At 41.8% G+C, this 13,474-nt stretch overlaps 1 protein-coding gene across 10 annotated transcripts in view; it reads right to left on the bottom strand.

Annotated features, from left to right (window-relative positions):
* NAV2 (neuron navigator 2) overlaps positions 1-13,474 on the bottom strand; it is a 525,889-nt gene that overhangs the window by 90,523 nt on the left and 421,892 nt on the right. For all 10 annotated transcript variants that reach the window (XM_077929540.1, XM_077929535.1, XM_077929536.1 and 7 more), the window contains one exon: positions 7,332-7,454. In XM_077929540.1, the coding sequence (XP_077785666.1) occupies positions 7,332-7,454 (123 nt within the window). The remainder of the gene's footprint in view (positions 1-7,331; positions 7,455-13,474) is intronic.

Here is a 13,474-nt window from a genome sequence, read left to right as displayed (position 1 = left end):
TTCACTGACAACTAATTATATTGCATGCCTTCATCCACAAAAGTAGAGTTCATAAGGGTTGAAAATTAGGCACACCCTTCCCCAGTGATTTATCATATATTTGCTTGAATGCTCAAAAGTGCACTTGCTTGTTGTTTGATTGCCTTTACATATGACCTTATTGCCTCACAAGATACCCAAGTCCGAATGAAAGCTCCAAATGTATGAAAACAGTGTTTGCACTTTGGAAGCTGAACAGATAACCTCAACAACAGGGAAATCCCAGGATCAGAGGTTACTGAAGCAGCTGTCTGGAGACTTTTGTTGATGTTGTTGCCATTAGATGTGAAAAGCCAAATAACAGTTTCTGCTCTGTGTCAAAAATTTTTTTACATCCTTCAGCTTGTCTTGCAAAGCACAAAGGACCTGCCTACTGTGCTTAATTTTGGATAGCAAACCTACTGTGCCCACTTGCTCTGCTGAGTTTGAAAAGCCACTATATGTTAATATTTGCAGTGATCTGGTAACTTCCTGACTAGATTACTATAATGCATTGTACAAGGTGCTGTCCTTGAAAACGATTCATAGGCTTTAATTAGTGTAGAATGCGACTGCCAGAATTTTAAGTGGGGCAGTCAGATGGAATCACAGTGCTTATTTTTCCTGTTTTCAAGTAGGAAACATAGAAGAGGATGGCCATAGTTGGATGGAAGGCAGATATAGTTGTGCTGTACTAGGAATGTCTTTAGTACAAGCCTAATTTCAATAGGGGACGCGGGTGGCGCTGTGGGTAAAAGCCTCAGCGCCTAGGGCTTGCCGATCGAAAGGTCGGCGGTTCGAATCCCCGCAGCGGGGTGCGCTCCCGCTGCTCGGTCCCAGCGCCTGCCAACCTAGCAGTTCGAAAGCACCCTCGGGTGCAAGTAGATAAATAGGGACCGCTTACTGGCGGGAAGCTAAACGGCGTTTCCGTGTGCTGCGCTGGCTCGCCAAATGCAGCTTTGTCACGCTGGCCACGTGACCCGGAAGTGTCTCCGGACAGCGCTGGCCCCCGGCCTCTTGAGTGAGATGGGCGCACAACCCTAGAGTCTGTCAAGACTGGCCCGTACGGGCAGGGGTAGCTTTACCTTTTTAATTTCAATGCTCCTTACAAAAAAAGATAGTATTGGAATATTGTGCCCTGTCCATGTCTTTGTAAATGTGCATATATTTTAACTCAACTTTTTGACACTAAGGTCAACGCTGTTGAAAAGGCTGCACTTAAACCTTTATGCTCGACAGAATAGTGCTATCCTATCCACCTTATTGGGCTCTAAAGGAGAAAACACGGGTCTATAATTTTGGCAGCTAATCCAAACATTGTGGTTGTCAGGATTCTAGCCCTTCACCAGTTTAGAACCAGAAAAGGTTGGCAGGGAGCTTGGAGCACCACAGCATCCAAACAGCTCTTCCTCCAAATCTTGAAGTTGAAGGGGGTCAGGGAATCACTGTCCAGTTGTGAGGATGATCCCCTGCCCCTTCTGTAGTTTTGGCTTTGGGAGGGATGCTGGGGTTCTTCATGCTCATCAGAGGGTAACTCTGGGGTTGGCATACTGAGTTAAGACATACGAAAAATCTCACCTATAAAATGAAGGCCTTTTCTATTGTTATTGCTAGTCATTGTAACCAGACAATCATCTTTCTAGAATGCAAGAGTTCAAAAGAACTCTTGAGGGGAATTCCCTTTGTTCTTCTTTTTGCATCTGATTTACAAGATAAAAGTTGTCTTTCTAAGGCAGAGGGAGATTATCTCTCCATGCACTCAAGTATAACTTTACTTTGAGAGCAGGGTTGTTTTGAGCCAGCTGATAAAAACCAAACCAGACAGCTACACGAGGAGTGGGGTTTTCTGGGTTGAAGGTTTAAGTGGTCCTTTGATTTCTCTGTTACAGCAGCTATAAATATTCATATATTACAGTTTAGGTGGCTAAACTGGGATACATGATCACTTCCAAGGGCCAGGGTGTCAACAAATACCCAGAGATGAAAGCCAGAGAAGAGTAGTGATGCTGCTCTGTAGTCTGTAGCAGCAAAAATACAAAGAGTGTTCTGCCTTGCTGTCTCATAATGCAGCAGCTGAAACAGGCTACGATCCACAGTAAAACGACTTTAGTTTTACCTGTCTGGCTTTTGTGTTCTTTTGAGCTCAGACATAATCCAATATCCTTCAGTCTTGCTGAATTCAGTGCGATAAACACACCACTAAAAGTTTATATGCCAACATGTTATGGCTTAACTTTGTGGCTGCTTATTTGATGTGTTCAGTATACTTGTATCAGTAATGAATCAGTGATGGGACACCTGTGTCCTTCCAGGTATTGTTGGAGTTCAATTCCCATCAGCCCCAGCCATCCTGGTCAGGGATGATGGGTGTTTTGGTACAACACTATCTGGAGGAGCACAGGTTCCCCATTTCTGATTTACATCCTGTATTCCTTCATCATGAAACTCAAGGCAGCATAAGTAATGTTCCCTGGCAGTCTCCCATCCAGGCACTGATCACACCATGACCCACTTAGCTTTAGCAAGAGACTGCATCACTTTCCTTAAGATCATTGTTCAGACCCCTGGTGCCTCTTGTGGGGTGCCTCAGGGTTCTGTCCTCCCCCCCCCCTCCATGCTTTTTAACATCTATATGAAGCCGCTGGGAGAGATCATCAGGGGGTTTGGACTGGGTGTCCATCAATATGCAGATGATACCCAGCTCTACCTCTCTTTTAAATCAGAACCAGTGAAGGCAGTGAAGGTCCTGTGTGAGTGCCTGGAGGCGGTTGGAGGATGGATGGCGGCTAATGGATTGAAGTTGAATCCTGACAAGACAGAAGTACTGTTTCTGGGAGACAGGGGGCGGGCTCGTGTGGAGGACTCCCTGGTCCTGAATAGGGTAACTGTGCCCCTGAAGGACCAGGTGCGCAGCCTGGGAGTCATTTTGGACTCACAGCTGTCCATGGAGGCGCAGGTCAATTCTCTATCCAGGGCAGCTGTCTACCAACTCCACCTGGTACGCAGGCTGAAACCCTACCTGCCCGCAGACTGTCTCGCCAGAGTGGTGCATGCTCTAGTTATCTCCCGCTTGGACTACTGCAATGCGCTCTACGTGGGGCTACCTTTGAAGGTGACTCGGAAACTACAATTAATCCAGAATGCGGCAGCTAGACTGGTGACTGGGGGCGGCCGCCGAGACCACATAACACCGGTCTTGAAAGACCTACATTGGCTCCCAGTACGTTTCCGAGCACAATTCAAAGTGCTGGTGTTGACCTTTAAAGCCCTAAACGGCCTCGGCCCAGTATACCTGAAGGAGCGTCTCCACCCCCATCGTTCTGCCCGGACGCTGAGGTCCAGCGCCGAGGGCCTTCTGGCGGTTCCCTCATTGCGAGAAGCAAAGCTACAGGGAACCAGGCAGAGGGCCTTCTCGGTAGTGGCGCCCGCCCTGTGGAACGCCCTCCCATCAGATGTCAAAGCGATAAATAACTACCTGACATTCAGAAGACATCTTAAGGCAGCCCTGTTCAGGGAAGTTTTTAATCTGTGATATTTTACTGTATCTTTGGTTTTTATGGAAGCCGCCCAGAGTGGCTGGGGAAACCCAGCCAGATGGGCGGGGTACAAATAATAAATTATTATTATTATCATGCACCTGAACAAAACTGTTCTTTATTACATTTGATAATGCCCTTCACCAGAATAGCTCAGGTCAATGGACGTGGTCCTCCTCTGGTCTCATTTTATCATCACAACATCCCTGTGAAGTAGGTTAGGCTGAAAGAATGATGGAATAGCTGGCTCATACAGAGCGGAGAGTTGAATTCGTATCTTATTTGGTCCTAGTTTGGCACTGAAACCACAGTGGCTTCTTTTGTGAAATGAAAGCCAGGAAAGTGCTATTTGCAGTGGAGAAGCTATAAACAAGAAGAGGACATTTATCCTTCCACTTGCTTCTGCATCTTCCCCCTAGCTCAGATCTAAACTCGTGTTACTTTTAAAGGAGCCAGAAGTCTTTTATGAGAATGTTTGGGATATAAGAAAAGTATACCCCTCTTTTATCAAAGATTGGGTATCATGCCCTAGAAGGAACAATAAAGAACAGTCCTATTAGTTATATAGCAGATGTTTTTCTGCAAGATATATCCACTAGCTCCATCAACTGATTGACTTGTTTGTACTTTGCAGGAAACAATGCTTGATTTCTTTATGTGCACTTACAAGATATCAAAAGATATCACACGATTTGTCAGCTACAAGAAATACTACATTTCACAAGAATATTCAGAAACATGTGTTAAGAGATGGTGGATTAAAACATGGGGGCATGAATGAGAGTTGTGTAGGTGGACCCTACATGCCACACATATATTTAGAGTTAAAGATATACTACTAAAATAAATTTTCCCACACATTGACTTTGAAAGCAGCTGCCCATGTATCCTCTAAGCTTATAAAAGCATGGATAACTTTAAAGGTTAAATTAAATTATAGCCCAACAGTTAGCATAATGAATTATAAACACTCCCTGTCATGATATAGGCCTATAATTGCCATGGTTTCTCAGGTCTGGCCAGCTTCCATTTTACAAAAAATTGGAAACTCTACTGTAGAAGTTAACAATGCTAGCAAAGCAGTTAGTCTGACCAGTTTGAACGCAGTATGTTCCATTCCTTTGTCTGAATCCTGTTGTCACCTACAGGGAATCAGGTTGTGGATTGTCCTCTGCCTGGCCTCATGTTTTTGCAATGTACCGTAAGTACTAATTAAAGCTGCTGCTAGGCAGAACTCATTTGTCCTGCTCTAGTGCATGATGTCCTGCATGCCTTCCTCTGTCTAACTGGCTACAGGCCTTTCCTCTTGCCTATTTCAACTGTACATTTCAGAAGAGTATTTTATCAAAATTTTGTACAGGCATCTCCCCTGCCGCCCACTTACTTACACATGATCATATATATGTGTGACCATATATATGCATGGGGCTGGGTTCTTACTGAAGAAGGTTTAACAACAACAATGCAGCTATAAAAAACCCCCAAAAAGATAAAAGGCCTGTTAAAATAAGCATGTTTTACTAGCCTCCTAAAAGAAGAAAGAGATGAAGCCTGGAGATCCTCAGTGGGCAGAAAATTCCACCAGAAGAAGACAGAAGAATAAGAAAGAAATCAGCGAAGATTCGGAATTTCTTCCTATCCTGACAACCTTTCCCTGTTAAAGGGTGGAACCTGGGAGATGTGCAGATCTATCTGGCAGCTGGTAGTTTTCTAACCTTCTTATGCATTCACTTTTGTAATGAACAAAGGCCTTGGGATCTAGATTTGGAAAACAGACTTTAATTCCTAGAACTCTGTACCTACACTTATGTCTCAGGGGTGATGTAGCCCGTTTTGCCACTTGAGGCAAAAGGGGGAAGCACTGCCCTGCTCCACTGCCTCTGGTTTCTGGCCAAATATCACCAATTTCCGGGTTCACTCTACCTCTTAGGAGGGCCGGACCTGGTATGTCTAGTCTCTTTTACCATTCCGTGACAGATGTTGAAATTAATTAATAACTCCCACAACCAGGTGGGTAAACCCAACACAGTAAATAAAGAAAAGCTGAAACTATTTTTGTCTGTTTTACATCCTTTTAAAATAAACAAAACAAATCTAAATTAAAGGGGGCTTTCAGATGCTATTCATTTGAGTGGCGTGTATGCCTGTGCACACAAAAATACAAATAAACTGGTAAGCTCAGCTGTTATTAAGGTAATCCCCATTAACCTAGCAATCAGGCATTAAATTAATTTTCCACATCCAGATCTGCTGGTCTGCTGCAGGGGGAAATGTATCTTGTAAGGGCCATGTTTGATGCTAATACAGTTAATATGGAGAAATCTTCATTCTATCTACAACTAATGAGATAGCCCAAGTAAGCTGAGCAGCTGGAAACGAAAGAGCTCCACTGAGGATATCTTAGCAATAAGCCATTTTACTGTGACATTCAAGTCCACTGTTGGATTGGCTCAGTCTTGGGACATTCAGCTTTATACAGTTTCAAAGGGAAATAAATCCAGTCTCTAGAATATTCTTTCATGAATCATGCTTAAGAGCAACTTAATAATGTTTTAATTATAGCTAGGGCTGAGTGGAAATGCCTCTCCAACAAATTTGCCAGCCTTGTTCTAAAATTATGTGAACTGGAACGGCAATTTTGGCAGTTTTCGGAGTTGGGATTAAGTATTACAAATTATTTTGCAGGCCGTGCTGTTTCCTTTTCCCTCCCCTCATCTTTTTAACAGTAATGCTGAATATGCTGTCTACTGCTACCCCCCTCCACCCTTTACGTTTGAAAGTCTAGCAAAAGTGCCACTTGCCACTACTGTGATGTGGCCAGTTGCCACCATTTTTCTCTCAAATGCCTTACGGAGTAAGCCAGCGTAACACCACTAGCATCATCATTAGAGGGGATGAGATGGGGAGAATATGGTGGCAGACAGAGTAAGGGGTGCTTTTTCTATGCTTTAAAAATCTGTTGACATCGCAAGTGAAAATCAATCCAGACACAAAAGTAGTTGAGCCAAAATCTACACTTCTGACAGGGGTTGCCACACGTCCTGATTTTCCCAGACATTTAAGCTGTTTCCGCCCAGGCACTTTTTCTGATGGCCAAATCCCGGCTATGTTCAGGAAATTCCAGCCGCATGGCAACCCTATCATAGGTTGACTTTGGGTATTGGGAAGGATAGAGCTGACTTTGAATAATAAGCAAGTTATCTCTTGGTGTGGCTTGGGAAAAAAGTTTGCTTTTTAGTCTCCAGGTCTTATGGACTGGCATGAGGTCAGAAAAATGCGTTCCCAGAGTTTGACTGAAGACTCTGGGGCAGGGTGAGAACCTGCATGGCCTTCTTCACTTGGTTCAGCCATATGGCTTTGTTTTCAGTCAACGTCTCTACACTGCAGACACCATTTATTTATTTATTGCATTCTAAGGTCATACAGTGCAGGGGAAACAGGTTAGATAAAATCTCACCTCTGCCACAAACTCACCAGGTGGTCTTCAACAAGCTACTGTCTCTCAGTTTTATTCTATTACCAATTAACCATCGAAATAACAGTTCAGATGTACTGTCATAGAAAATGTGCCTAATTTCCACTCCACTTAAATGTCTTAACTCAAGTATGCTCAGAAGATCCCACTCAAAATCACAACGGCCAAATTCCACTTCCTTGTAATATATTCGCAGGCTATTCAAAAGGCACAAGTTTTCCTTTGTGCTTGCAGTGGAACACAGTTCATAAGAGTGTAAAAATACAGAATGTAAAAATAAAGAATGGCAGGTGCAGGCCTACCTGTCTGCATCGCCCAGGCCCAGCGAGGTGTTGCGTTGCAGAGTTTCCCGTACAGCAGCCATCCCATCCGGAAGTCTGTTTAGCCTTCGAGTGTAAAGGCCCAATCCACCATCTGTCATGTACCTTTGAAAACACCAGAAATACATTTGTGTTGCAGGTTTACCAGATCAGTCAACCTAGCTAGCTAGCTATTCATTTTTATATTATCCTTCACCAAAAAAGTCAAAGGGTAACAATATGATAGAAAAATGCAGGCACATCATATAATCACTAAATTCAACACCGAGAGATGTAAAGTTGGATCACATTTACTTGAAACTAAATTTTGCCAAGGAATAAAACACAAGAGCTTTTTTACACGTTACATTTACCATGAATTCTGTTAAAAGTCAGTTTTAGGGGGGAATGTGGCATGTTAGAAGCATGGCAAAGGTCTTGCTACCTTAATGTACTGAGCTCTGCAGGTGAGGGCCTCTTGCAAATACCATCTTATCAGGAGGTCCGTTCTGCACAATATAGGAACCAAGCATATAGTATTTTAACATCTACCCTTCGGAATTCCCTTCCCTTGAATATTAGGTGACATCTCTGCTGTCTTTTTGGTGCCTACTATAGACATTCCCATATCATTCTCAAGTTTGCATGTGTACGGGAATTGCTTTTAAGTTGTTTTTATTGTATGGACACTTCTTGTTTGCTGCCCTGGGCTCCTTTGGAAGGAGGGGTAGGATATCAATGTAATTAATTGCTTGAGTAATAATGTCTTCCAACTAGGAATGGACTGGTAATATTGTGAGGTTATCTTCATAAGTAAATAGGTAAGAAAACTTATTTTTCAGGCAGGATTATCCTTCCAGTATCTTCATATAATTGAGGATACAGGGTAAAAAGGAAATTCTTCCAGTTGTAGCAGGGGCTGCTAATATCAGCAATAGACCTCTTATTGCCACTGGGTGTCATACAGCTTGTGTAACATTTTGGAACTGGGAGGCTCTTGTTTGAAAATGTTGGAATTACTACTGCATATTTTCTGTCATTAAAACACCTATTTCCATGTCTGCAGTATGCAATCACACTCACACATGAACTCTTCAGTCTATTAGCCGGCTATAGCATCACTATGTTCATTTCATGGAGTTCAACAGAGTGTAATTTTGTCACACTTAAGAACTTAAAACAAGTTATGAATGTAGTTTATCTCTTTGGAAAAGACAGGATAAAATAAAACACTGGCATTGAAATAAAAGAAGCATCTCCGACAAACAATGTTAAAAATCATTTAAAATGGTTTAAAATGATAAAGTAAAGTTTAAAATGATAAAGTACCATCCTTTACCCCTAAAGGATAAATATCTATATCAAACCAGTCCAGCTGAAATTAAAATATATCTATTAAGCTGAATATATTAAAAGTAAAATAAATGCAAATAATTCATCCAAACACATACACATGAAAAATATGCTTGGCTATAAAATAGAGATTGATGCATGCCCTGAAGCATTTATATTGTTGTTGTTTTTTGCAAACAGGAGTATGAATAAATAAGCTTATGAACACTGGAGAAAAATTTCTAAATGCATGGTATATGTGCACCTTTCCCCTTCTTCTAGATTGTTTCCAAATTGGCAATACAATCCAAATGTACATCAAATAAACAAGAAGAAAACAAACAAACTTTCAATAACATAACATACTTGACTAAACTGTAACCTGAAGAGCTATTTCCTTCCAATGTAGTTCTGGAAACAGTGACCAAATTATCTGAAGAGGCTGAAGACGTCCTTTAGTTTTGCAAAGTTCATTGCCACTCACTGATTTTTCTTCTAGAGACTTATCTTTGCCCGTGAGAAAGAGAAAAAGAAGCCTTCCCCCATCACACGGCCAGTCCAAATGCTGTTAAAGTTGATAATCTTGCAATGACTAACAGAAAACAACCCTTAGTCCACAGAAGCACTAACCCATTTTTTGAAACCCTAGTGTTATACTGTCAACATTAAGAGACAAAACCTGACTGTGCTGCCTAACTCAATTATTAAACTTCTCATGCAACAGGAAGGCAAGAAAAAAAGTGCAATGGATGTAAGTTAGCTTTGTGAGTCTCTACTGGGTTCAAGAACAATAGACAATTGCCCCTCTGGGGTTTCACAAAGAGGTTGCTAAGCTAGTTAAACTAGGGACAGGGCTATTCTCAGTTCTGCTTTGTCCATGGGGACAAGACACAATACTTTCTCTCAACTGCATAAACAAGGAGTCCAGTTTCAATGGCACTAATAGAAGCTAGCTTGCCACTAGTCCTCCATTCATTTATTTGTCAGGAGCTTACAAAAATCAACCTTAAAAGTGGAAGAAGAAAACTCAGCAGTTATGTAACAGACCGAGTTAAAAGTGCTAGTATTTAAGGACATTTCATCCAACGTGGAATAAGTGCCACAGAGAACATATGCACAAATATAAACAAATACACACATATATTCCACAGTAACTAACAGGTTTGCCACCAAGGCAGTATTTAACAGAATACTGCAGCCATCCTAATGGTCTGACCAGTGTCTTCTTTCCATGCACATTAAAACACATTTTCGTTGCGTTCAAACTTAATGTATTTAGATGTATACAGTTTTAAAATCTTTAAAATCTCAGGTGCACATACAAAATGTGTACTAGACAAGTCAATCAAATCTGAGAACACTGAAACCCTGATGATTTCAGTGGGGCAGGCAAGCACATGCTGAAATCTCTCCACTGATATCAATCGGATTTTGGCCAACAATCTATGAGGCTAGACTTTGTCCAATCAGTTAATATACATTTTAGAAATAAAAGCATGAGTGAACTCCATTTCTGTTATTCCAACTGCTGCTTACCCCTCCCCTCAACAGAGTTAGCTTCTCCTGCCTAATAGGCAGATCCTTTCTTGTTTATAGACATTTCCATCTTATCCTTCCAGTTCCTATTCACTTACAACCATTTAAAAACACTAATATAACCACAACCCTCTTTTCCTGCACCAGCAACGTTTGCTACAGCACTACATTGCATTGAAAAAACGAAACACTGAATGAACTTTGACTTCCCCACATGTCACAATGACAGGGCATTCCATCCCCAACCCCCCTTTGGGTAGTTGGTGCCTATTTATCACCACCTTTCCTGACATACATGTTGGAACAGGAAAGGAAACAGAACCTCATGAGTGTAGCTTAAGGAGGTTCAAATCAGAGAGAGAGAGAGAGAGAGAGAGAGAGAGAGAGAGAGAGAGAGAGAGAGAGAAGCCATCTTTTTAGTTTACATTATTTTAAGTGAAACACTTGTGCCTCTTTTGGCAGATCTATGCAGACAGAGCACATGAATAAGAAAAGTGGCTTTCCAAATGTGTGCATGTTTATGGTCTAATCTTTCTGCTTGTCCGAAAACAGCAGCAGCCACCATTCTTCACTATCAGGACATATTTTGTACCCAAATATTTGATTAAAAATAACAGTGTGAATAGCTATGAATAATGTGCTGTTCTACTTCCTGCAACAATAACACCCCCCTCTCCAAGATACATTGTGTGTATTTGTGTGTAAGTATCTTAGATTTTGCAATTAGCAAAACTATTGGGAAAACAGAGCAAATTGACTTCTCATACCCAATAAAGCTCTCCTTCTTAAGGTTGTCATAAATGATGAAGCTATTGATTTGGGTTACAGATGGGTAGCCGTGTTGGTCTGCCATAGTCAAAACAAAAAAAATTCCTTCCAGTAGCACCTTAAAGACCAACTAAGTTAGTTCTTGGTATGAGCTTTCGTGTGCATGCACGAAGTGTATCTGAAGAAGTGTGCATGCACACGAAAGCTCATACCAAGAACTAACTTAGTTGGTCTTTAAGGTGCTACTGGAAGGAATTTTTTTTGTTTTGACTATTGATTTGGGGTTAGGGCCAGTGTGCCAGAGGAATTGTAAGAAGTTCCCCCATTTGCTCTGCTGAATTATTGCTCCACAGAAGCATAGCTTTTGAGGGGGAAGTTTACTTAACTTTGGCAGGCAGGTTACGACAAAGTCTGTGACCCTCTAGCACAACAAGTTGCAACATGTATTGGAGATATAAACAGAGATTTGAATGATTGGTTATCCAAAATGTATTCCACTGGGATATTTATTGAACTCATCTGTGGAATCCTCATACAATCATGAATACAAACCACCAGTAGATAAAACTAGATTATGGACATATTTAATGATTGCTACCTGGTTATCAAGGGACATGGGTGGCGCTGTGGGTTAAACCACAGAGCCTAGGACTTGCCGATCAGAAGGCCGGCGGTTCGAATCCCCGCGACGGGGTGAGCTCCCGTTGCTCAGTCCCTGCTCCTGCCAACCTAGCAGTTCGAAAGCACGTCAGAGTGCAAGTAGATAAATAGGTACCGCTCCGGCGGGAAGGTAAACAGCGTTTCCGTGCACTGCTCTGGTTCACCAGAAGTGGCTTAGTCATGCTGGCCACAAGACCCGGAAGCTGTACGCCAGCTCCCTCGGCCAATAAAGTGAGATGAGCACCGCAACCCCAGAGTCGGTCACGACTGGACCTAATGGTCAGGGGTCCCTTTACCTTTACCTGGTTATCTAGTCTAGTTAGTGATTTTATTTTTTAAATCTCACTATTCTAGTGCAAAAACACCAATATTTTTTTATAACACATAACATTATCATTTCATAAAACAACTGCAAGAAAGAAGTAGTCATTAAGCACTGTGATGCTTAGATGCTTCTGTTTCAGAACTTCTTCACTATCAATCAAAAACCACCTTAGAGAACCAGTGTGATATAATGAACAAAATACGCCAGTTTTTCAGTCAGCCTCAGTAACTGTGTCTTTAACAGCAGCAGCATGCAAGAATAGGTGCCTTCTTTTAACCAAATGTAGAAAAAGATTATCACTTGTGAATGGTTACATAGGAAGCTGCAGTTAAAATAATGTCTACAGAGGCTTGGTTCCCACAGTCATGCTAAGCCAATTCACTTTGTTCCTTTCCAGTCATTTTGCTGCTACACTGAGCACAGGGTCATGGCTTAGCTCTTCCAGACAAAGCCCAAACTGTAAACTCTACAGGACAAATCTCGGGTTACAGTTTGTGGTCAGACTCTGGAGAGAACTGAACCATGAGCCAGGGTTCAGAGAGCACATTAAGCCAAACCATGGCTTACTTCAGCACAGTACAGCAGCAATGACAGCAGAGGTGCAAAGTGGCTGCAATCTCCTCTTCCAGAGCCCATGTGCTCATTTAGGCTAAGCCATGGTTTGCCTTAGCATAAAGTGCAAATTAGGCCAATGTAGATTGAAACGTTGATAGCTTTAGGACTGGACTGGAGAAGTATGGATTAAAATCCTGCTCAGCTGTCAAGCTCACTGGGTGAATTTAGGCTACTCCACCTAACCTACCTCACAGGGTTCCTCTGAAGAGAAAGCATGATGGCTATATTCTACTTCCAGAGTCAGAAGCAATATGTCTCTGCATACCATTTGCTGGCAGATACAAGTGGGGAAGAGTGCTGTTGTACTAAAATCCTGCTTGCAGGGTTTCCATAGGCATCTGATTGACCGCTGTAAGAACAGGATGATGGGCTAGATGGACCTTTGATCTGATGGCTTTTGTGTTCCTAAAGTAACTCAACACACACTGCCTAAACCCATTTGAATAATGGAAAGTGCAAATGACACACTGAGGCATTTTGGTTTTATTGCATTTGGGGAGCTAACTCAGAGAAGCCCTTCAACTTTTGTGATTTCTATGCAAATTATTAAATTTCAGCACTTTCTCAAAACATCTAAAGGGTGTTTAGCATAGCTTAAAAATGGCAGATGGGAATGACAGAAATTAATTAATGAATTAAGCATAAACTACGAAAATAATTCTCTGATTCATTTCCCTGATTTTCTCAGGATTTTTCTCAATGACAGTGCTATTCTACAACTAGTAATGGGTCATAAAATTCATCTTCTACAGTCGCATTCAGTGTACAACCTTTATTTATCCAACTGTTATTAATAGAGCATTAAAAGGACTTACCGCAAATGGAAATTCAACCTCATACATATATATATATATATATGCTTTTCTAGGCAAAAAGGGGGGGGAATGCTTCCCCCCTCCTCTGTTCCTAA

This window comes from Podarcis muralis, chromosome 1, assembly GCF_964188315.1.
Source record: "Podarcis muralis chromosome 1, rPodMur119.hap1.1, whole genome shotgun sequence".
Classification (NCBI taxonomy): domain Eukaryota; kingdom Metazoa; phylum Chordata; class Lepidosauria; order Squamata; family Lacertidae; genus Podarcis; species Podarcis muralis.
Note: the sequence above shows the minus strand (reverse complement) of the source record. Positions and strands in the feature narration are given on the sequence as shown.